A 26,443-nucleotide genomic window follows, 5' to 3' on the forward strand; every position below is an offset into this window, starting at 1 on the left:
ATGAATGAGGTGAAAATATACAGATAATTACTTCCTTGGATAGCCAAAGTAATTTTCTTTAAAAATGAAAGTCCTATTCCTAAACCTTTGTGATCTTCAACAATTCCTAAGATATAAATTTAATATTTGTTGAATGCTATTTTTAGGCATTCACTCCACCGGGAGAGTATATGAAGTATTTTTGCTCAGTTACAAAAATGTGTATATATGGAAATTGATGGTAAATTTATTTTAAGGATCATTAATACAAAAATTGACACTAAAATTATGTCAACAATGAAATTATATCAACAATGAACCAAATATGGGTATGGAAGATTTGTACACTATTCATACATGAATTCATGAAGACAAACCTTTTCCTTTGTAAGCGTTCTTTTTGCAATTACAAAAATATTCATGGGAATGTTGATTTTCAGAATTGAGGTTATAAAACTGACATGTTAGGGGAATGACTATCTCCTAGAGGTTTGTGTGTCTGTATCCAGAGATACTAAGGGAAGTTTGAAGAAGCTCCTCTCTTTGTTGTAAAAAGATATAGTTGGAAGGAAAGTTATACACACTCTAAATTAGAATCTTGTATTTCCAGAATTCCTATCTCAACAGAGAAGGTGGATATGACTGAGGATAACTACTCCCTCACCACTGAATTTATCCTCACAGGATTTACAGATCACCCAGAGTTGAGGAGCCTCCTGTTTGTGGTATTTCTCACTATCTACATGGTCACTATGGTGGGGAATCTGGGTCTGGTGGTATTGATTTTTATGGAGCATCGTCTTCACACACCAATGTACATCTTTCTGGGCAACCTGGCTCTGATGGATTCCTGTTGTTCCTGTGCTATTACCCCCAAAATGTTAGAGAACTTCTTTTCAAAGGACAAAATGATTTCCCTTTATGAATGCATGGCACAGTTTTATTTTCTCTGCCTTGCTGAAACTACAGACTGTTTTCTCCTGGCAGCAATGGCCTATGATCGCTATGTGGCCATATGTAGCCCTCTGCAGTACCACACCATAATGTCAAAGAAACTCTGCGTTCAGATGACCATAGGGGCCTATATAGCTGGAAACCTGCATCCCATGATTCATGTAGGGTTTCTCTTTAGGTTAACTTTCTGTGGGTCAAATCAAATTAATCACTTTTTTTGTGATGCTTTTCCATTATACAGACTTTCCTGTGTTGACCCTTACATCAATGAATTGATGATATTTATCTTTGCAGGTTCAGTTTTAGTCTTCTCTGTTATCGTAGTCCTAATTTCTTATCTCTGCATCCTTTTTATGATTTTCAAAATGAAATCCAAAGAGGGAAGAGGCAAAGCCTTATCTACTTGTTCATCTCACTTTCTCTCTGTCTCAATATTCTATGGTTCTCTTCTCTTTGTGTACACTCGACCACAGTCACTTAAAGAAGAGGATGAAGACATACCTGGTGCTGTTTTTTATACTCTAGTGATCCCTTTATTAAACCCTTTTATTTATAGTCTAAGAAATAAGGAGGTAATAAATGCTATGAAAAAAGTTATAAAGAAAATTTTATAACATTCTTAGAAGAAATATCATCCCTGTGAAAATTAATTTAAATTTGAAAAAAAATTCAAAATCATAGAATATTGAGAAAGTAGAAAAGGACCACTTTGTCCATAAAATATTCAATTACTAATACATGTTAGTATGGGAATCAAATAAGTAAGTTCTGCAAGGAGAGATTCTGCTACAATGTTTTCCAAAATCTTAGTTACTAGGTTCCTTCAAGAATGAATTAAATAATTTTTCCTGAGGTCACAAACTGTGCCACAAAAAAATTAGCCAAACTATTAACTAATTGTTTCAAAGAGTAATGAGTTACAATTTTTAAGAAATACAACAAATACTAGGAATATAAGTCAGTATATGTAAAGGTCACCTCCATTTAATATGGCCAACAAGTTTCTGGAATTCCAAAGCATAATCATACAAAGTCTGGCACATTCCATGTTCTCAAGAATTAATCCATTCTTAACCTATACCATCTGTCAGAAATACACTGTATATATTTGATTCCCAATTTTCTTTGAGTTTTTTCAAGAGACAATATTTGAATATTACTTCATACGGAATATCTATTCTCAAAAAGAAGAATATTTTCATTCTTGTGGAGCCTGGGTGGCTCAGTGGGTTAAACCTCTGCCTTCAGCCTGGGTCATAATCTCAGGGTCCTGGGATCCAGCCCAGCATCAGGTTCTCTGCTCAGTAGGGGGCCTGATTCCCTTCTTTCTCTGCCTGCTGCTCTGCCTACCTGTGATCTCTCTCTGTCAGATAAATAAATAAAATCTTTTAGTAAAAAAGAATATTTTCGCCTTTAAAAGGGGAAATTTTGTTATGTATCATTTGCCACAATTAAAAGTATTAAAGACAAGAAAAGAATACTAGTAAAGAGTTATAATAAAAAAAGACTATTTTGATCTTTAGTGTCAGTCAATTTTACTCTCATGTTTTCTGAAGTAGTGTATCTGTATACTTGTGATTTATCAATCTCTAGATGAAATGGATGGTATTCATACATAAATCCATATAGATTTGGATATTTTTATATAGTTTGATTAGGTGTCCATCAAAAATGAAGAACAATTTTGAATACATTATACATAATGAAGGTGTTTTTCTCTTTGATATTACTTATCACGTTTGTTACTAGGAATTCCACCCACTTGTACTTATTCCAGTGTAAATTACTGATACATTAATAGCATTAACAAAAAAGTTGGAGATGCTATAAGCATAATTGAGGCACAATATAGTAAAATTTCTGAATATCTAAACATAAATATTTATTGATCTCTTACATATACAAATATGAATGAAAAAAATGATTTACTGAAAACATGTTATCTGCTAGGCACAAAGCTACACCTTAAATAGATATTACCTACCAACTGGTTAGATATACTTTCTAATGAATTTTCTCAATAAAAATCCTCATGCTTTGAAACACTGAGTGGCTTGCTCAAGTTCAACCAGGTGATTCAGATTGAGCTGAAATTTGTATCAATGCTGCTTAGAAGTTAAGGGAATGGAGAGCCTTGTCACATGGGATATTTAGTCCTATGCAGCATCAGAAGTAAGATGTGTCTTAAAAATGATTTTTAGAAAATGATGTTTGGAAGAGAAAAGGAATGAGTATGACCACAGTGTTTATGGAAATAAGTGTGACAGTGGGAACTGGGATGAAGGAGGTGAACCATGGACAGAGTCAGAAAGCTGATGAAACTGTCCATAAAAGCTGTTGCGGAATATGGGGAAAAAGGATGGAAGGGAATCAGGTTACTGAGAATCTTAAATGCCACCCTAAAAATTCTGAATTTATCGCAGAGGCATCAGACCCTGAATTCTTCCTAGAACCAGATAATATGACTCTATTTTTCAGAAAACTAATCGGCAATTGATTGGGAAGGAGGCTAGAAACAATGAGGCTAACTGCCAGAATTCATATATTAAATGATGAGAGCTGACACTGGAGGATGAAAGGGGAGGAGGGCACAGATAAAAGCAACATTTTAAAGAAAAAATAGTAAACTGTGACTACCTGATAATAAAATGAAGGCCCGTCTTCTTCCTGTGAGTACCAACCTGGTTGTGACTGATTTCCTATCACTAATCTTTGAAAAGCTACCTGACACATTTGGTCATTCATTAGCCTTTTCTGTAAATGTATTTTAATATAATCGTTTAATTTAATATATGACATGTTTGTTATTTTTATTTTTAAATAAGTCAGTGAATATTTTTAATTTCTTGGTTTTAATTTCTAGTATTGCAAATACTTTTAGCTATAACCCACAAACACAAAGCTCTACAGGGTCTTAAACACATTTTTTTAAAAGTGAAATCCAGAACCCTGAGTTCATTGAATGTGTTCCTTTGTATCCACTCTCTGTTTTAGAAGATACTTTTGGTTATCATATTCACATTCATTGGTCCCTTTCCCTTTTTAAGGGGTACCACAAATTCTCTTTATGTATTTCTGTGCCAACTGCTTCCAACTCTTACCAACACTGAAGCCTAGAGGTCTGTTAAGGGAAGTGTCCATGGCTTACTTAGGTCCAGTGAGTCAAGAGGTAATTTTGTGAAAGTTTCTGGGTTATATGTTTCCTTTATTTTAAAAGAGATCCACAGGAAAATGTAGTCTTTCTTCTTCTGAATGTCATGCTGTGTGGATATGAAATTTGGCACAGTCCAGAACCATTTTGCCACCAAAAGAGAAACCAGCCTGGAAATGAAGTCAACACACAAATGAGGGCATAACTGAGGGAATCACAGAGCAGATCCAGAATCTGTAGAATTAAGCATCCCTTCTCATTTCAAAATCCAATAGATCTTCTTACCATTAAACTTGTTTGGAAAAAAATGCTTTTATGACAATTGAGTAAATATTAACAGATATATTCATATCTCTTGCCTCATGTCATTTTTGTTTTATTTTAAATTTATTCACAAATACCTTTTAAACTTGCCAATAACTTTTTATCAGTATCCATTTAACTATTCAACATATCTATTACATTTTTTCTTTTATTTCTATATTTTAATTTCCTACAACCCCACTGAAAAAATGGGGAACAAATAGGTTTCATAATTTGTCCACAGAAATATTAAGGTGAGCTCAGGGATCAAATGTAGAGATCAAACCCAAAATCCATGTTCTTAACTACTAAGTCATATTATAGACAACATAGAGAAGTGAAAAGTAGTTGGAGAGGAAAACTTACAAGAAACTTAGCTGTTAAGTGGATAGAGAAATAGGGCAGTGGGTCAAGAAAAATGTGAATCAATGACATTTTTCTCTAGATTATTTTGAAAAATTTCAAACCTACAGAAAAGTTGAGAGAATGTCCATGAATTTTTTTATATCAAGATGATTGTAACCTTGCACCACCTTTGCCCAAAAATACATCTGCAAATGTGTATATATACATATTTAATGTATGTATTTATGTCTATACATATATATAAGATTATGAAAGTTTATCCATAAATTCAACATATATCTCAAAAGAACAAAGAGATTTCCTACACTGTCATATCATATTTTTAAGGATTTTGTTTATTTATTTGGGAGAGAGAAAGAGGGAGGGATCATAAGTGGGATGGGGAGAAGCAGGAGCTCCAGGTGTTTGGGTTTGATCCTAGGACTCCAGGATCATGACCTGAGCTGAAGACAGACACTAATTGACTGAGCCATCCAGGCACCCCATCATATAATTATTATCCCCAAGAAATTTAATATCACCTAATATGATGTTCATATTAAAATTTTCCCAAAATTCTCCTTTCTAGCAATTTATTTTTTCATCAAGAATTCAATTAAGGGCCATTATTTGCTTTATTATCATTATTTGATCTCCTGTAATGTAGAATAAACTTCTTGCTTTTCTTTTCTTTCATGACATATTAAAATTTTTAAATATTTGTGTCAGACATCATTTATAGTATCCCACCATCTCTATTTTTGTAATGTATGCTCATGATTAGATTAAATTAAACAATTCAGCAATCATGGGTGTACTGTTTTCTTCTCCCATCATGAGGTCTATCACATCAGCTTGTCTTGTTAACTGTTCACTGATTACTTCATTAAGGTGGTGCCCTCAGCACTATGATAAAAATAACTTATTTCTTTGCTATTAAAATCAATCTTTAGGGTGATATATTAAGGTCATGTGAATTTCTTGTTCCCTAATAATTTTTCATCAACAGTTTTAGCATCTGATGTCTTTAAATTTTTAAATCAATTATTATCATTGGAAGCAGAAGGCTGATGATTGTTTTTCCCCAAGTGTTCTCTGAGTTCATTCTGAGAAACAAAAACTTTACCTCAAAGATTTTAATAAATTTTTAAAAGTTCTTCCAACAATTTTGATTTATAGAAAATAATAAAGATAGTGTAGAGAATTCCCATATATGACACATCCATTTTCCCGTGTCATTAATACTCTACATTAGTATGGTGCATTTGTTTTAATTAATGAGCCAATATTGATACATTATGATGAAGTGAAATTCATACTTGAGTCAGATTTCCATAGTTTAATTTGTGTCCTTGCATCCAGAATCCCATTCAGTGTATCACTTTATATTTACTCATCACCCCCCTTTAGTCATCAGGTGTCAGTGATAGCTTTTCAACATTCCTTTTTTTTTAAAAAAATGAATTTATTAATTTTTTTAAATAAACATATAATGTATTTTTATTCCCAGGGGTACAGATCTGTGAATCGCCTGGTTTACACATTTCACAGCACTCATCATAGCACATACCCTCCCCAATGTCCATATCCCCACCACCCTCTCCCGTCCCCTGTCCCCCCAGCAACCCTCAGTCTGTTTTGTGAGATTAAGAATCACTTATCGTTTGTCTCCCTCCCAATCCCCAACATTCCTTATTTTTGATGTCCTTGGTAAGTTTTGAGAAGTACTAATCAGGCATTTTGTAGAATGTCCCTCAAACTGGGATCCTTCTCATGTTTTTCTCATGATTAGGCTGCGGGGGATAGCTTTTTAGGAGAAAAGCCACAGAGGTAAATCACCATTTTCTTTACATCCTACTGGTGGCAAATACTGTCCTTATTGCTTGTAACTCTTTTGATGTTGAACTTGACCACTTGGTTGAGGTAGAGTTTGCCGGGTTTCTCCATTGTGGAGCTTCTCTTTCTCCACCTTCTCTTACTGTGTTGGGTAAGGAAGAAGTCACTATCTACAGCCCACACTTACAGAGAAGAGAGAAATGGACCACCTCCGTGGGATGAAGTATCTATATAAACTGGAATTCTTCTGCATGGAAGATTTGTCGAGTCACCTCACTTATTTACACATTCAATCTTCTATTTACATCAGTATAGAATCATAGATATTTATTTTACACTTAGAGAAAATTTAATACTACTCTGTTAATTTTGGTGCTCAAATCATTCTAGTTTTGGCCACAGGGAGCTCTTTCCATGGGCTCCTGTGTCCCTTTGGCATACATCCATCACTGTGTATGCAGGGGAAGTTTTGTGTTCGTTTGTTCTTTAGCTTTGATTTTTTTCTTCCTTCCTCCCTCCCTCCCTCTCCCTTCCTTCCTCTCTCCCCATCTTTTTTTCCCCCTTTCTCTCTCTCTCTCTCTCTTCTCTCTCTCTTTCTTTCTTCTCTCTCTTCTTTTTTCTATTTTCTGGCATTACAAGATGTTCCAGGCTCATCCTGCATATTTATTGCCTACCCTCGTCACCACATCAGCTATTTCTCCAAGTAGATTTAATTCCTTCGACTGGAAAATGATATTACGAACAAACATCTGGGCCATAGGTATGCTAATTGTTTCTGCAATGTCATTGCTTCTGGGTCCTGTCAGCTGGCAGAGCTAGGGTATGTGTGTGTCCTCCTATCATTCCATATTCTTGCCAGCAACTGGTAACTTTAAAATTTTTTTTAAAATTTTAGATTTCTTTTATGTTATGCAATTATTGCTTTAATTTGTAATTCCCTATGGCAAATAATGTGGAGCAGATTTTCATATGCTTATTTACCATCTGTATTTCTTCTTTGGTAAAATGTTTGTTCAGCCCTTTTGCCCAATTTTTATTGGATTGTTTCTGTGCTTTCTGTTCTTTGTTTATCAACAAACAACAAACAACTTGGATCTTCTTATACAAGTCTTTTATCAGAAACATGTTTTCCTGGTACACCCAAAAGCCCATGCTGATGCACTTAGTGCTGGCTTTATTTCTCTGAGGGTCTGTGCATTTCTCCTCATTTCTTTTCTCTTTCATCCTTTGGATTGCATACTCTCTGTTGAAATAACTTCAAATTCACCAATCTTCCTGCTATCAGTTTAAATCTACAGTTGAGTTTCTGCAGTGATGTTTTAAGTTTCGGTTGTACTTTTCAATTACAGAATTTCTACTTAATTGTTTCTTTATACTTTCTCTTTATTCATAGTCTATTTCACATAACTTTGCATTCATACCTTCCTTTTTTTAAAATTTAATCCTGGTTTCCTTTAGATCTATGAACACATTTATCATGATTAGTTTTTAAATTTTTTTTGTTAAATCCAATATGTTATTACTCTAACAGACAGTTTATGTTGTCTGCTAATTTTATGATGTATAGGTAACAATTTTCCCTATCTCATGTCTTTTTTTGTTGTTGTTGAGAATTTGGCATTTAAAATAATACACTGTAGAACTCTGGATACTCATTCATCCTTCGGTCTTGTTATATCTTTGTTGATTTGTTTAGGAATTGGGTGGATAATGTTTGTGTGTGTGTGTGTGAGAGAGAGAGCGAGAAAGAGAGAGAAGTCCATTTCCTCTGCAGTGTAAAGACTCTGATGTTGCTCTTCAGAGGATGCAGCATCTACACAGTCCTTTGGGATGACCATGGTTTTATCATAGGTCCTCTTTTTCTTTGATCACATACAGCTGTTAGGCCCCATTAACTCCTAGCAATAGCACTCTTTCTCTCTTTCTCTCTCTCAAATGCCTTAGGGAATAAGTTGTTCTACATTCATACGCAATTAAATTTGGGCCCCTTTGATGCATGGTTTTTGAGGATAATGTTTGAGGGTCTTTCTAACTTGAGGTAACCTCCTCCCTATTTCCTCCGGCAAACCAGCAGGATGTTTCAGCAATGGTTCCACCAATCGCCTCCTAATCATCTTTTGTCAATAAAGGCACTTTCTTAGAGGGACACTTTGGCAGTTGCTATACATGACTAATGAATCCTTGAACACTACAATAACTTATGTATTATGTGCTGGCTAACTGAACAAAATAAAAAAAAAAAGTTAAAAAAAAGAAATGAATCTTTTCCCAAAAGGATATAAAAATATTTATTCACATTATTTAATGAGATTAGGAACCATAAAATTAAGATTTTATTTTTTTTTATTTTTTTTAGAACTTTTATTTTATTTTATTTTATTTCATTTTTTCATAAAATTAAGATTTTAAAACACGTTTCTTATATTGTCCTAAAACTCATATTTAAAAAAACCTGAAAATTATGTTTTCACTTTGGGGGTTGCTTTCAAAGATTAGGTGAAAAGACATTAACAAAACTTTATTTGAAACTCATTTTCTACTATATATTTTAATAAAAAATAGTCAAATATCAGCAATTTCATATGATTCTACCTAATTAGAAACAGGAGACAGCTGGAAAACTAATTTTTGCATTAAATGAAACAACCCACCCCATGTGTTCTAACAAAGTCTTCTCAAGAGAGGATGACCTCAGCTATTTTGAAATATGCTTGAAATACCAATCACAACATATATTCAACACCAGGGTTTATGGTGCCAGCATCCCATGCTTCAGGATACTACCAGTGAGGCTGTAACTCACAAGGTCCAATAGTGCCATAGTGCCTGACTTTCCACAGTGCATATTAAAAGACTGATGCTGGGCTCACATTCACAGACAACTTTGGGGTGACAAGAGGCAGGGATATTGTCCTAAATAAATAACTTCCTAATAGAAAAATGCCATGTTAGTCAATAATTTTAAAACCCCATGCCCAAGTGCTTTGTATCTTTGTTTAGGTTTTCTGCCTTCCATGGAAGGTGCTGAAAGGCACAATACTTGAAGAGTGAGGAAGAGGTAGAAAAGCGAATAAGCAGCAACTGCATAGGTGGTTATCAGCTGCAGAGTAGTACTGGCTCTACTGTAAGTCTGTAAGCAGACTTGATTATTTCTATGCTATAGAACACAAATACCCACAGCCATTATATGACTTTTAAAAAATCTAGCCATGTTAAATAGGACACACAGGGCCACAAAACTACTCTGAAAACATGTTTTTAAAACTCTGAAACATAATGGATAAAGAGGCTCTTATTTTCTAATGGGCGCAAGGACTTCCCATATTTTTTGGAGGATAAAACAGAGACGCCAGAAACAAGGCATTTTCTGAAGAGCCACAGAGACACTCGTTCAGAATCCTGTACTTCTTTATCCTGAAATAGTGAGATTTAAATCAACTCAGACGTGATACACAATTGAGTTTCTTCTCATTTTTAATATTTTTTTAAAAAGACCGATTTAGGATATTGTAAGATTTTACTGTTACCTTTTAAAAATCTATCAAGTCTACAGTAATGGAATAAATAAGATTTTTTTAATGTTCAGTGTTTATAGACATATTAATAAAAATAATGACTGAATTAGAACATGTTAAATAATGTTGATGCACACTGGGAAGGGATTTAGACAAGGAAAAGCATGTTATTTCACCACAAGAAATAAAGATATTAGTTGTAAGTTAATGACCACCCATAGCTATAGGTCTTGTGGTAGTTTTCCTAGCTCTGGAGGGTCATTATGGAGGAAACTTCTTCATGGTACTGAGCTGGAATAAATAAGATAGGAGTTGGAAAATTTTACTCTGTGACCCCAAAGTCGTGTTAGAAAGAAAGCACTTTTAATAAGCCTGATGTGTGAGGAGGCAAGGAGCAAATATCCAAAATAGTTTGGTTGTACTGAAAATCCTACTGACATTAAGGAAAGCTTAAAAAAAAAGTGAAGTAAAATAAGGTTAATCCTCTTGTCTAGCTGAATTGGAATTCTTACAGTTTACAAAGTTAAAATTTCAAGTAAACACTGTATTTTTCACTTCCATTCTTATAGACAGACATAGTCTGGTTAAACAGCTGCCATACTTCACCTTGAATAAAGCTGTATTTGGGGAAAAGGTTCTTAGATAATTTCCTTATTTTATATCACTTAAGTCTTTGAAAAGAGCATTAATGCTCTGGCTGACAGGCTATCTACAATGGCAAAGTGATCACAGATTCTGACAACAATGAGAGGCTTCTCAGAGACTCTAAATAGAGTTTCTAGTTCAACAGATCGTTATTTACTATCGGTTTACCTGGAAACTTTAACAGACTTCAGTAGATGTGTTTGGATTAATTTCCCACTATCAGTTTTCTTTCACAAATGTGTGGCAGCTGTCTACCTGTTTCTTGCTGTCTGGACTCTAAACCTAGATTAGTTTGTTTAAATGATGGACTCATTCAGAATTATCCATATAAGGTTTAGTGGTATTAAGAAACAATTGTCTGTAAATAGATAGAATGGATTTTTAGGACATATCCACAAAGAAAAAAAATTAAATTAAAAACAGTGGGGGGAGGACAAGGGGGAAATATTAATATTGAGAAATAATAAAATGGCAATTGCAAAGCAGGTAGCTTCCCACCCATGCCACACAATATGCTTTAATTAAGGTTACTCTTTCCTGTTGGTATGAGCAGCCCAGATGAAGAGAGCAGAAGCCATAAACTGTCAGGGAGCTGAGATGCAAGCCAGGCAGAACAACCATCCAAATTCACCAGACACCTTCTCAGGCAGCTCTAGCTTCTGGTGGAGTAGCTCAATTCCAGCAACATAACAACTCACTGAGTCCAGCGTACAATCTTTGAGGAAAACAAAACATAACTAAGTAAGAGCATCCTAAGAGCTTTTTAGGCAACACGACAGGGCAACAATATGTGAAAGTTTAAGAATTATGACTCTGTCTCTATAGAAACAGGAAGAAGATAAAAGGTACAAGACTCACCTGCAAGGAGATGGAGAATGCCTGTGGCAATGGTGGGATACAAACTCCGGCAAATGCAAGCACAAAGTCCAATCACAGCCCCAAAGCACATCAATTCAAGATTAAAGAAGAGGAAAGGAACTGGCAACGTCAAAGATCTGATTTTGAAAAAAGAGAAAAAAAGGATATGTTATCACGATTTTAGACAGGTTTTTTTGCACAATGACAGTTTCATGGACTAATAAGATCTTTTATCAAAAAGTGAGAAAGGAGGCCTTGGATGGTGCAGTGGGTTGAGCATCTCACTCTTGGTTTCTGCTCAGGTGGTGATCTCAGGGTCCTGAAAAAGAGCCCTGTGCTGGGTTCCATGCTCAGCGGGGAGTCTGCTTAAGATTCTCTCTCTTTCTCCCTCTGCCCCTCCCCCTACTTATGCTATCTCTCTCCTCTCTCACTCTAAAATAAATTTTAAAATATTTTTTTTAAAAGTGAGAAAGGAATACTTTAATATTGTGAATTTTTCTTTAAAGCACTTTATTAAAAAAGATGCTACCAGATTAAAGTAAAAGAACATTAACAGTTAACAATTACTGAGGCTCATTGTGCCAGGTACTGTTCTGCACATGCTTTGTGTATTAATCCTCCCTAAAGCCCTATGAAGGATGTATAAATTTTATAAATGAAGGCACCGAGGCAAGAGGTACAAATAACTTGTACAAGGTAACAAGTAATTGGTAGAGCCAGCATTAGAAGCAAAACCTCCTGGCTCTACATACAAATAAATCTACATCCTTATAGGATCTCAAGGCAGGAATAAGTAGTAAGTGAATGGTGATTATAAAAGACCTATTGAAAGAATATACATAAAGCATAAAGCAGAGGATCTCAGCACTCAACAAATGGCACCTTTAATTTCCATAAATTTCCTCAACAACATAGGAAGATAGCTGATGACTTTACAAACCATCCTCTCCCATTTATACATTATTTTAATTATTAGTAATGTCTTAATACCAACTCTAAACCAAATTCGACTTTCTAGGGCTTGTTTTACTTTTGGAACTACACAAATTTTTTTTCCATTTTCCCTTCAGTCTGTCAATTATAAACTTCTTCCTACATATTTGCAATACAAAATTGAATACGTTGAATAGCACAATTTAACTGCACAGACTGACATACATGCAGATTTTTAATAGCATAATACTGTAAATGTATATTCTCTTCCTTATGATTTTCTTGGTAACATTCTCTTTTCTCTAACTTACATTATGTAAGAATACAGCATATAATACACATAACATACAAAATATGTCTCAATTGTCTGTTTTATGTTATTGGTAAGGCTTTCTGATCAACAGTAGGCTAATAATAGTTATGTTTTGGGGGAGTGAAAAGCTATACATGGATTTTTGATTGTGTGAAAGGGTCAGTAGTCTAACCCCTACATTATTCAAGGGTCAAGTCTACTTGCCATATTTATTCAATGCTTCCTCTCATAAGCGCCAGAAAGTATCTACAGCCTGAATATCAGGTCTAAATATGAAGACAGTATTTCCTAAGTAGGCTGACCATCAAAGAACAGAATCCTCTTAAATATATTCATTGTTCTTGATATCTATACTTTTGTTACTGCTGCAGAAGACTGGATTAACATTTCTCGTAACCCTGAACTTTGACTCATATAGAGCTTTTAATCAACTTTTTTCAGATATCCCTATCTAAACTCAGGTAACTGAAATGTTTATCTCAAATATAGGAATTTGTTATTTATCTAAATTTACTATTTGAGTAAAGATTCTTTGCCTCTTTGGTTAGGTTTATTCCTAGGTATCCTATAGTTTTGGGTGCAATTGTAAATGGTATTGACTCTTTAATTTCTCTTTCTTTTGTCTTGCTGTAGGTGTAATAGAAAGGCAACTGATTTCTGTGCATTGATTTTATATCTTGACACTTTTTACTGAATTCCTGTATGAGTTCTAGCAATTTTGGAGTGGAATCCTTTGGGTTTTCCACATGAAGTATCACATCATCTGCAAAGAGTGAGAATTTGACATCTTCTTCACCAATTTGGATGCCTTTTATTTCTTTTTGTTGTCTGATTGCTGAGGCTAGGACTGCTGGTACTATGCTGAATAGTGGGGTGATGGTAGACAGCCCTTCTGTGTTCCTGACCCTTCTGTGTTCCAGCCCTGTTCTGTGTTCCTGAAAAACTAAGCTTTTCCCCATTAAGAATGAGCTGTGGGCTTTTCATAGATCGATTTATGATATTGAGGTATGTACCCTCTAACCCTACACTGTGAAAGAGTTTTGATGAAGAAAGAATGCTATACTTTGTCAAATGCTTTTTCAGCATCTATTGATAGTATCATGGTTATTGTTTTTTCTTTTATTAATACATTGTATCACACTGATTTGCAGATGTTGAACCAAACTTGCAGTCCAGGATTAAATTCCACGTGGTAGTTGTGAATACTTTTAATGTGCTGTTGGATCCTATTGGCTAATATATTGGTGAGAACTTTTGTATCCCTGTTCCTCAAGGATATTGGTCTGTAATTCTCCTTTTTGGCAGGGTCTTTGTCTGGTTTTGGGATCAAGGTAATGCTGGCCTCATAAGATGAGTTTGGAAGTTTTCCTTCCATTTCTATTGTTTGGAACAGATTCAGAATAATGACCATTAATTCTTTAAATTTGGTAGAATTCTCCTGGGAAGCCATCTGGCCTTGGTCTCTTGTTTGTTGGGAGATTTTTGTTGACTACTTACATCTCCTTCCTGGTTATGGGTCTGTTCAGGTTTTCTATTTCTTTCTGGTTCAGTTTTGGTAATTTATGTGTCTCTAGGAATGCATCCATTTCTCCAGATTGTCAAATTTGCTGGTGTATAGTTGCTCACAATATGTTCTTATACTTGTTTGTATTTCTTTGGTGTCATTTGTTCTCTCTCCTCTTTCATTCATGATTTTATTTATTTGGATCCTTTCTCTTTTCTTTTTGATAAGTTTGGCCAGGGGTTTATTAATCTTATTCATTCCTTCAAAGAAGCAGCTCCTAGTTTTGTTAATTTGTTCTATTGTTTTTTGGTTTCTATTTCATTGATTTCTACTCTGATCTTAATTATTTATGGTTTAGGTTAAGGCTTTCTTTGCTGTTGGGTTGAGGCTTTCTTTGCTGTTCTTTCTCAAGCTCCTGCAGGATTTATACTTTCTTTCTGGTGTAGGGTTAGGTTGTATACTTGATACCTTCCTTATTTCTATAAATTACTCATGAAAGAAATTGAGGGAGACAAAAGAAATGGATAAATATTCCATGCTCATGGATTGGAAGAACAAATATTGTGAAAAGTTCTATGAGACCTAAGGCAATCTGCACATATAAAGCAATGCGTATCAAAATACCACTTTTTTTCCAAGGAAATTTATATGGAACCAGAAGAGACCCCAAATAGCTAGAGGAATGTTGAAAAAGAAAACCAAAGTTGATGGTATCACAATTCCAGACTTCAGGCTCTATTAAAAAGCTGTAATAAACAAGAAGTATGATACTGGCACAAAAACAGACATGTAGATCAATGGAACAGAATAGATGTCCCAAAAATGGACCCTCAACTCTATGGTCAACTAATCTTTGACAAAGCAGGAAAGAATATCCAGTGAAAAAAAATGCAGCTTCTTCAACAAATGGTGTTGGGAAAATTGAACAGCCACATGCAGAAAAATGAAACTGGGCCATTTACTTACACCACACACACAAATAGACTAAAAATTGATGAATGACTCAATGTGAAACAGGAATCCATCAAAATTTTTGAGGAGAACACTGGCAGCAACCTCTTCGACCTCAGCGGCAATAAATTCTTCCTAGAAACATCACCAAAGGAAGTGAAGAAAGGAAAAAAAATGAACTATTGGGACTTCATCAAGATCAAAAGCTTTTGTACAGTGAAGGAAACAGTCAACAAAACCAAAAGACAGCTGACAGAATGGGAGAAGATATGTGCAAACGACATATCAGATAAAGGACTAGTATCCAAAATCCATGAAGAACTTATCAAACTTAACACCCAAAGAACAAATAATCCAATCAAGAAATGGGCAGAAAACATGAGCAGACATTTCTGCAAAGAAGACATCCAAAATGGCCAACAGACACATGAAAAGGTGCTCAACATCTCTCAGCATCAGGGAAATACAAATCAAAACCATAGTAAGATACCATCTCACACCAGTCAGAATGGCTAAAATTAACAAGTCAGAAAATGACAGAGGTTGGCAAGGATGCAGAGAAAGGGGAACCCTCTTAAACTGTTGGTGGGAAAGCAAGCTGACACAGCCACTTTGGAAAACAGTATGAAGGTTCCTCAAGAAGTTGGCAATAGAGCTATGCCATGGCCCAGCAATCACACTACTGGATATTTACCCTAAAGAGAGAATTGTAGTGATTTGAATGGGCATGTGCACCCGAATGTTTATAGCAGCAAAGTCCACAATAGCCAAACTATGGAAAGAACCTAGATGTCGATCAACAGATGAATGGATAAAGATGTGGTATATATACACAATGGAATAATAGGCAGTCATCAAGCCCCTGCCTTAGGTTCAGATCATGATCCCAGGGTCCTGGGATTGAGCCCCACATTGGGCTTTCTTCTCAGCAGGGAGCCTGATTCTCCCCCCCACCACCTGCTTCTCTGCCTACTTGTGATATGTGTCTGTCAAATAAATAAATAAAATCTCAAAAAAAAAAAACCCAAACCCCACAACATCTTGTCATTTGTATTGATGTGAATGGAACGAGAGGGTATTATGCTAAGCAAAATAAGTCAATCAGAGAAAGACAATTATCATATGATCTCTCTGATAGGGAATTTGAGAGATAGGTGGGGAGGTCAAGGAGGGAAGAGGGGGAAAATGAAGCAAGATGTGACTGGGGAGGGAGAAAAATCCCCAGACTCTTAATCTGAGGAAACAAATTTAGGGTGGCTGGGTTTGGTGGTGGTGGGGGGGATGGGTGGCTGGATTATGGACATTGGAGAGGGTATGTGGTATGGTAAGGACTGTGATTTGTATAAGACTAATGATTCACAGAACTGTATCCCTGAAGCAAATAATACAGTATATGTTAATTTTTAAAAAAGCTATTGATTTCATCATATAAACCATATAATTCTCTTTGCCTCAGAGAAGTTGGAAGGATCTTAGTAATTCATGGGCACAAACACTAATTGACTATTTTTCCTGGATGCCACTGGGGGATGGGAGGAAGGAAAAAACCTTATTGCAAGGTTCACTGTTCTATTAGGGGAAAAAAAAGAATATGAAGAGAAGATTCAAGGGTTGCTGCTCATTATGCATTTACTTGTCATCAAGACCAGAAAGTAAAATTTCTTTGTACATTAAAAATAAAATAAAATAAATTTTACTCTTTAAAATGGCCCAGTAATTACATCTTTTGGGGAGGTCTATATTCATCCAATGGGTTCACTGCTTTTGGTAAGTATGTATGTAACTTTAGAGTATATTATCAACAGAACAGAGTTTTTACTGGGATACCACTTATTCCAAGTTGATGCAATGTACTGACTCATCTGGGTCAATAGCAGAGACCAACAACTGGCAAATTTATTTCCTTTTCCCCCCAACTGTACTGCTGAGATCAATGTACTCATAGGTCTGAAGCAGATCAAGCCCTCTACTATGGTTCCTAAGATCAACAAATTTCTCCATGAACTGCTCATTTAGTGTGAAACTTATGCATTTTGTGACCACATCAAGTGACTCTGCAACATGAACAACAATGACTACTTGTTGTTTTAATTATAAACATTAAAAAAAAAAACCTTTTAGTAATTATTCTCTGAAATAAAAAGTGATATAGAAAGATGTTCCCAGAGGACAACAACTTATTTGGCCTTGAGTGACACACAGGATTCACTGATGCTCAGTGAATGCCAGTAGTTCTCAGCAGTAGGCTTAAGTCATGGGCACAAGGAAGGAACAGTTTGAGCAGTAAAATGAATGAGAATAGATATGCAAGAAGACTAGGAAGGTGGAGAAGACAAAAACCTAAATGCATAGGAACTTTGATTTTCTTTGCCAAACCTATTCCCCAAACCACCCTCTTACCCATTTCCATTAATGACAATTCCATCCTTTTAGTTCTAGTTCTTTCTAGTCCATCCTTCTGGTTTTCAAATGAAGAGTAATTGTCTGCAGTGATAGCATGGCTTAGCTCTAAACCTAAGGGCCTGTGCTGTGATTTGCCTACAGAGAGACCTGCCCAAGTCTCCAAAAAGTGTCCTTATCTCCCACTATGCCTTCAATTACCATTAGCTTTGGTGGATCATGTGACCCAAGGAGTAGAGCATCTTGTACGGCTGTTTACACCTTTGTAAATCCTTCTTCTGTTCAGAGTCACACTTAAAACTAACAGCTTTCCTAGACACTTGGTAAGTGGGTTGGAATAATACACCCAAATGAAGATGACATTGGCTCCAAAATCCACAGGCTCCCAATAGGTGTTATATGTTTCTTTTGGTTGTAAGAGGGCCAGATGCAGCAACTTATCCTTTACCTTAGAAGAGATGTCTCCCCATGACCCACCACTGGACGGTTAGAAATTTCGCCTAGATAAATGGGCCTTGAATTTTGTTGACTATATTTCTCAATTTCTGGTACACAAATATCTACCAATAGGTCTACAGTAGTTGCTCCATAAGGAATAAATGTGATATCTTATGAAAGGGAAAGAAGATCAAGGTCATTGAGTAAATATTTGCAAATCATGTATCTGATAAGAGCTTCATAAGCAGAATAGAAGAAGAATATCAAAGCTAAAAAATAAGAAATATATAACTCAATTTAAAAAAGAGAAAATATTTATGTAGACACTTCAGTAAACAAGATACACAGATATTAAATGGAGACACAAAAATATGTTCAACAAAATTCATCATTGGGAAAATCAAATGACCATAGTGAGATACATTGACCCACCACTTAAAATAACTAAAATTGAGGGGCACCTGTGTGGCTCAGTTGGTTAAACATCTGCCTTCTGCTCCGGTCATGATGTCAGGGTCCTGGGATCGAGTCCTGCATCCTGCTCTTGCTCAGTGGGGTGTCTGCTTCTCCCTCTAATGCTTCCTCTGTGCTCTCTCTCTCTCTCTCTAAATAAATAAATAAATAAATAGATATCTTTAAGAAAATAACTAAAATTGAGAAGACTACTAATATTGAAGCAGCAATACAGACTTTTGTACCGTAGATGGACCACAATATGAGGTGAGAGATAAATACACAAAATTGAAGAGAAGAATTTGATTTAACTCAAGTTTGGATTATGTTGAAATTCCCAGTGCACATATTGCTTACACACCCTTCTACTAAGTTATGACAGGGCTTCTCTTTTATCTATGTAGTTTATTTTCCCCCTTTCTTTGGCTTTCACAAGCAAAGTCTAAGAACACAGAATAACTGATTAATGACTACATCAGAATATAGGCCCTTTGCTTTCCCACTTGCTGCCATCAAGTCCCATGTGGAGGTTAAGCACTTTTACTCCTCTTTAGATACTAAATCAAAACAATTTGTACATTGTACTCTTTTGACACATATAATGTCATTATTTTCTGAGTGAACATTATGTCACTTCTCTCTTCATGTTGAAAGGTAAGTATGAACACCTTACCACTGTGTTCAAAATATCTCACTATCTGTCCTTAAAATTGGGATAAAAATCAAAGTGCCTGACCTACCCTTCAGATCCCATGTGAGCCCAACCATGTTGGTCTTTCTCATCCCATCTGGCTCCTCTTGCTTCTCTTTGGATACCAGCTACATTTACCACTTTTCTTTATGTGCTTCTCTAATGTTCTAGCTCTGAGATCATCTAGGTCCTCCAAGGATGGAAGGCCCTAAAGGTAGCAAATGTCCAGGTCATCACTTTGTCAATGAAGACTTTGGACATCCTGCCTGACTTATCAAAAGAGAATCTGCATTTTCAGAAAATTACTAGGAGATTCACAGGCATTAATGTTTGAGAAGCATGGATATATGCCAACTCCCACTATGGTCCTTTGTTTTGTTTTCCCTTTCACCTTCCCTTGACCTTTGTGAAGTAAGATTTCTCACCTGTCACAAATTAAAGTGTGAAAGTTCAGTGTAGTTCTGGAACATGAGCTGCACTTTGTATGAAAAGGACACTTGTAGTTAAGGTTCCCCTGAAGGGAATGCAGCACTTTGGCTTCATTAAAATCACGTATGACTGGCTCAGATGTGATCATACTAATCAAAGCACTGAAAGCATCAACATTTATACATTTAAATATGCATAAATATGTCAGAGGCATCATTAGTAGTGGAAAATAGGGGCACAAAATATAATATCTATGATGATTTGATGTTTATGGTTTCAGAGTCTATAATGCCCTATGAGCTACCTGGATTTTTCACACATGTTGAAGTTTACATTGTCCAGAAGAACAATTTAGCTTTGTCCTAAAGGGAAGCCTTTGGTGCTATTGGGACAATTTTAGTTTTTCATTCCTTCCTATTCTGGCAAAAATCCCAGAGTTGTAAAACTGGTTGACCCTTGTGCTTGAAACAAATTGATATAAACAACATTCTCCTGAGCTTGTTAAAGGAAGCCTCCAAAGTGAATCAGTGTGCAAGAAGTTAATACACATGTTTTGGTCATTTCAGTGCTACTGCATTTCTTATCTACTTTAGAAAACCTAACACTTCAAAAGAATTTTCTCAGTTTCTTATAAGATATGGATAAGAGAGAAATGATTACTATAAAATTCATTATTCTTTATATATAAGTTTGACATACTCTTGAATTTTAATAATTTTACATTGGGTTTACAAGAGCCTAAAAGCCAGGTGAGTAATGGGAAATAAATACTGAATAATTTACATATTAAATCTTAATGACTCTCCTCTAGTAAGCAAAATAGCTGTAAGACTGAATTACTCCCTTTAACAATGTTTTATTATTTCTTAGCATATCTCTAAGGACTTTATAAGTATTCATGAACTAGAGTGTTCAACAATTTAAACTACATTTAAATATCATTCCATAATGATTTCTACATAAGTAATCTTTTCTGCTTATTCTGATTAAAAGCTCTATTACGTTAACTGATCACATTTTCTGAATCAAACTTTTAAGGTAAGTCAATTGTGTATTAACTCTATGCTATCTCCCACTTCTGACAAGCATTTCATTGACTATTTATATACATGTAGCAGGAAATAGGCAGTAGGTGCTTCTTCACTTCTCTTTCCAGCATTTATAGCTTAATAAGTACCCACGAAAACTGAATTTGAGATTTTTTCATTATTTAGTGATTTGGAATTGCCTAGAAAGCTTTTCAAATAAAATACCTCTATCATGTGAAATTAGTAGCTTTGTTATTTATATCACCTGTATTCCACTCCATTCTGCCTCAATTTTATTCTGCAAAAACACTGGTAGAGAAAAGGTGTTCTCAAGTAAAACCATAAGGATTTCTAGAAAAAAGTCAGTCCTAATCATTGTTATAGCAAATGTAAGGCAACTTTTAAATATGAAAAACATTTCAGGCAGTGTTAATATATTTATGAGTAAAGTTTGTGATGTAAAATTTAACCGGAAAATCTGTTACATACAAATATCCCATAGAAAAATAAATTTGGACATTTGAATAAAATAAGGAAAGAAAAGATTCCCATTGTTGACAACTTTAAACAACACCCAGGGTTAAAATAAACATTTATCCCTAAACCCTAGGCTTTTACTTTTTTGTTGTCCATAGTCTTTCTCTAATACATTCGTTTTTTCTTTTAAATATTGATTTCTTTATTTTAGAAAGAGAGAGAGAGAGAGAGAGAGAAAGTGGGTAGAAGGGCATATTGAGAGAGAGAGAGAGAGAGAATCCTCAAGCAGATGTCAGGCTGACTGCATAGTCTAATATGTGGCATAATCCCAGGACTCTGAGATTATGACCAGAACTGAAATTGAAAGTCTGCCTCTTAACCCAGTGAGCCACCCAGTCACCCCTGATAGATTCTTAATTCTTTTTTACTTGTCTTTCCCACACTCATCTACCCATATGTCTATTATTCTCTGCCTATTTCTGTTCCTGCACCTTGTGATCTTCACCCACCCAAACTTTTCCTTCTGCTGTCTTCTTTCTTCTTTTTATGGCTTTCTCTCCATTTCTCTGTTTTGAAAAATTTTAATAAAGCCACGTCAAGGAAAAATGTTCTATTTGTCCACCTGCAGTAGACATATAACAACTGTTGTCCACATTCTTGGAATATTCAATCTTGCTTCCCTTCTCACTGTTGTGCAATTGTTTCCCATTCAGTGCCATTATGCTCTGGCCTCCACTGCATCACATAACAGAAATTGCTCTCGCTAAAGCCATTAGTTTCCATGCTCAATCACACCTGTTCACTCCTTATCCTAGTAGAGCATTTATTTTAATAAATAAAGTTGGTACCATAATTTTCTTTGTCCTTCTTAACTATCTTCCTCTCTGTGTGTTCATGATACTCATCACTCATCTTGATCACTCTGCTCAGTATCCTTTCCTGGTCTCTCCCTGTCTTTATTCACTGCCAGTCAGAACTATTAGTTTCAACAACAAATTTTTTGGAATGGAATCTAACAGGGAAATCCTAGGAAATTAAAGGATTCTGCTGAGAAAAAATGGGCAGGAACAGAAGCAAGCATGGCCATCTGCCAATAGCAAAAATTATATTCCAACATTGACTCCATGAGGGCTGTTGTCACCACTGCTATGTGAGAATGCCACTGTTCACATGGACAGAGTTACTGGTGTGGATGCAGGGTGCATTTGCTGGAACCTTCATATTGTGTCTTGGCTGCCTTTGCAATTCAGATTATCTTTTGTCCTTGTCCCTCTTCCTCCCTCAATCCAAATTTCAAGTCTAGTGTGAGTGATGTAGAGTTACCAAACCTACATCATATCGCCTCACCCTAGTTGTCAGGAGATAGGAAAGTCAACTGTAGCACTTTTGGGACCTACGATGGGTAGTACAGTTTGCTGGCATCAAAATTATGTCGTAGAAAAGAGGATCAGTTTGGTTACCTAAAAGTGACATATATCTTACTCCACTTTAACATACGTTGTCAGTTTAGTTATTCACCATTCTCTTCACTTTATGTATTCTCCAACAGATAGGTCATACATAACTATATCTTCAGTCTACCCCAAGGATTTTCAATTCATGATTTGAAATAGACTCAAACTACAAAGTACACATGCACTGGATGTCCACAAACTGGACACTGCATCTAAGTTCTCAATCAAATTTTGATGAGAATCTACCAAGTTGACAAGTGATAATTCATTCTTTAATGACTAACCCTGAAATGTGTCAGAGAGGCACTGCATCTACCTTCTGAACACTTTCCATCTATCTCTTCATCTTCCCATCAAACTCAATGTCATCTCACATATAGTTTAGCCATGTCACATATGTTTGGGTCACTTATAGTTCAAGTAGAATACAGATTATTAGCCGTTATAATTGATTCACTAAATCAATATCTACAGTAAAACATCAAATCTATATTTTGCATATAACTTTTCCCAGAATGAGGACATTTTAAGCAAAATATAGATTTGAGGGGCGCCTGGGTGGCTCAGTGGGTTAAGCCGCTGCCTTTGGCTCAGGTCATGATCTCAGGGTCCTGGGATCGAGTCCCACATCGGGATCTCTGCTCAGCAGGGAGCCTGCTTCCTCCTCTCTCTCTCTCTCTCTCTCTGCCTGCCTCTCTGCCTCCTTGTGATCTCTGCCTCTCAAATAAATAAATTAATTAAAAAAAATTAAAAAAAATATAGATTTGAGGTTTTACTATAGGTTCTGGTTTGAGAACACTCAATAGTAGTAACATTTTTACTAGTATTCCTGACCTTAATTTCAGAGTTTCTGCAGCTTGTTTTCTACACCTCCATATATTCATTTTATTTTATTACAATTTTTTAAAATTTTTATTTATTTTTAAAATTTATTTTCAGTGTTCCAGAATTCATTGTTTATGCACCACACCCAGTGCCCCATACAATATGTGCCCTCCATAATACCCACCAGCAGGCTCACCCAACCTCCCACCACCCTCCCTCCAAAACCCTCAGATTGTTTCTCAGGGTCCACAGACTCTCATGGTTCATTTCCCCCTCCAAATTCTCCAACTCCCTTCTCCTCTCCATCTCTCCATGTCCTCCATGTTATTCCTTATACTCCACAAATAAGCGAAACCATATGATAATTGACTCTCTCTGTTTGACTTATTTCACTCAGCATAATCTCTTCCAGTCCTGTCCATGTAGATACAAAAGTTGAGTATTCATCCTTTCTGATGGAGGCATAATGCTCCATGGTATATATGGACCACATCTTCCTTATCCATTCATCTGAAGGGCCTCTTTGTACTTTCCACAGTTTGGCGATTGCCACTATGAACATTGGGTTACAGATGGCCCTTCTTTTCACTACATTTGTATCTTCCGGGCAAATACCCAGTAATGCAATTGTGGGGTGATAAGGTAGCTCTATTTTTAATTCCTTAAGGAATCTCTACACGTTTTCCAAAGTGGCTGCACCAACCTGCATTCCCATCAAAAGTGTAAGAGAGTTCCCCTTTCTCTACATCCTCTCCAACACTTGTTGTTTCTTGTCCTGTTAATTTTGTCCATTCTAACTGGTATAAGGTGGCATCTCAAAGTGGTTTTGATTTGAATCTTTCTGATGGCTAGTGATGATGACCGTTTTTTCATGTGTCTGTTAGGCATTTGTATGTCTTCATTGGAGAAGTGTCTATTCATTTCTTCTGCCCATTTCTTGACATGATTATCTGTTTTCTGCGTGTTGAGTTTGAGGAGTTCTTTATAGATCCTGGATATCAGCCCTTTGGCTGTAGTGTCATTTGCAAATATCTTCTCCCATTCTATGCATTGTCTCTTTGTTTTATTTTGAGTGTTTCTTTTGCTGTGTAGAAATTTTTGATCTTCATGAAATCTCAAAAATTCATTTTTGCTTTTGTTTCCCTTGCCTTTGGAGTCATCATGAAAGAAGTTACTGTGGCAGATGTAGAAGAGGTTGCTTCCTATGTTCTCCTCTAGTATTCTGATTGATTCCTGCCTCACATTCAGGTCTTTTATCCATTTCAAGTTTATCTTTGTGTTTGGTGTAAGAGAATGGTTAAGTTTCATTCTACACATAGCTGTCCAATTTTCCCAGCACCATTTATTGAAGAGACTGTCTTTTTTCCACTGTATTTTTTTCCTGCTTTATTGAAGATTATTTGACCATAGAGTTGAGGGTCCATATCTGGGTTCTCTACTCTGTTCCACTGGTCTATGTGTCTGTTTTTGTGCCAGTACCATGCTGTCTTAGTGATCCCAGCTTTGTAATATAACTTGAAATCAGGCAACATGATGTCCCCAGTTTTGTTTCTCTTTTTCAACACTTCTTTATCAATTTGGAGTTTCTTCTGATTCCATACAAATTTTAGGATTTTTTTCTTGAGCTCTGTGAAAAATGCCAGTGAATTTTGATCAGAATGGCATTGAAACTACAGATCGCTCTATTAGTATAGACATTTTAACAATGTTTATTCTTCCGATCCAAGAGCATGGAATGGTCTTCCATCTTTTTGTGTCTTCAGTTTCTTTCATGAGTATTTTGTAGTTCATCAAGTACAGATCCTTTACCTCTTTGGTTAGGTTTATTCCCAGGTATCTTATGGTTCTTGTTGCTATAGTAAATGGAATGGATTCTCTAATTTCCCTTTCTGTATTTTCATTGTTAGTGTATAAGAAAGCCACTGATTTGTGGAGATTCCTCAAGAAATTAAAAATAGAACTTCCCTATGACCTTGCAATTGCACTACTGGGTATTTGCCCCCAAAATACATATGTAGTGAAAAGAAGGGCCATCTGTACCGCAATGTTTATAGCAGCTATGGCCACAGTCGCCAAACTGTGGAAAGAACCAAGATGCTCTTCAACGGATGAATGGGTAAGGAAGATGTGGTCCATATACATTATGGAGTATTATGCCTCCATCAGAAAGGATGAACACCCAACCTTTGCAGCGACATGGACGGGACTGGAAAAGATTATGCTGAGTGAAATAAGTCAAGCAGAGAGAGCCAATTATCATGTGGTTTCACTTATTTGTGGAGCATAACAAATAGCATGGAGGATAAGGGGAGTTAGAGAGGAGAAGGGAGTTGGGGGAAATTGGAAGGGGAGGTGAACTGTGAGAGATTATGGACTCTGAAAAACAATCCGAGGGTTTTGAAGGGGTGGGGAGGTGGGAGGTTGGGGGAACCAGGTGGTGGGTATTATAGAGGGAACAGATTGCATAGAGCACTGGATGTGATGCAAAAACAATGAATACTGTTATGCTGAAAATTAAAAAAAAAGTGGATTGAAACAATGAAAAATGATAACATTATGATCGAAAACCTTTGGGAAGCAGCAAAAGAGGTTATAAAAGGGATGTATATAGCAATACATGCCTACATCAGGAAGCATGAAAAATCTCAAATACACGACCTAACTGCACAACTAAAGATGCTAGAAAAAAGAACAACCAATGAAGCCTAAAGCCAACAGAAGAAGGAAGTAATAAAAATGTGAGCAGAAATAAATGATACAAAAACAAAACAACCTAGTAGAATAGATCAATGAAACCAGGAGCTGATTCTATGAGAAAATTAATAAAATTGATAAACCTCTAGCCAGACTTACCAAAAAGAAAAATAAAGGACCCTAGTTAAATAAAATCACTAATGAGAGAGGAGAAATCACAACCAACACTACAGAAATACAAATTATAAGCGCATATTATGAAAAATT

General features: G+C 35.8%; 2 protein-coding genes across 2 annotated transcripts; one reads left to right on the top strand and one right to left on the bottom strand.

Annotated features, from left to right (window-relative positions):
• Positions 1-617: 617 nt before the first annotated feature.
• Positions 618-1,547, top strand: LOC132010233 (olfactory receptor 5K3-like). Its single transcript, XM_059388154.1, has one exon. It carries the CDS (start codon positions 618-620, stop codon positions 1,545-1,547), a length of 930 nt encoding a protein of 309 aa, XP_059244137.1.
• A 9,734-nt stretch (positions 1,548-11,281) lies between these two features.
• LOC132010234 (claudin domain-containing protein 1-like) lies at positions 11,282-17,288 on the bottom strand. The gene is made up of 4 exons (XM_059388155.1): positions 17,210-17,288; positions 12,339-12,353; positions 11,578-11,706; positions 11,282-11,443 (listed from the first exon to the last, which is right to left on the bottom strand). The coding sequence occupies exons 1-4, from the start codon at positions 17,286-17,288 to the stop codon at positions 11,313-11,315; spliced, it is 354 nt and encodes a 117-aa protein (XP_059244138.1). The 3' UTR covers positions 11,282-11,312.
• Positions 17,289-26,443: the final 9,155 nt, after the last annotated feature.

This window comes from Mustela nigripes, chromosome 2 (assembly GCF_022355385.1).
Source record: "Mustela nigripes isolate SB6536 chromosome 2, MUSNIG.SB6536, whole genome shotgun sequence".
In the NCBI taxonomy this organism is placed as follows: domain Eukaryota; kingdom Metazoa; phylum Chordata; class Mammalia; order Carnivora; family Mustelidae; genus Mustela; species Mustela nigripes.

Excerpts from the sequence above, each read along its gene's own strand:
- LOC132010233 (XM_059388154.1), top strand. The coding sequence starts at position 618 with ATGACTGAGGATAACTACTCCCTCACCACTGAATTTATCCTCACAGGA.
- LOC132010234 (XM_059388155.1), bottom strand. The coding sequence starts at position 17,288 with ATGGAGAAATTTGTTGATCTTAGGAACCATAGTAGAGGGCTTGATCTG. Across the intron at positions 11,444-11,577 it reads TCTCCTTGCAGGTGAGTCTT|ATTGTACGCTGGACTCAGTG; the intron begins GTACCTTTTATC and ends TTTTCCTCAAAG.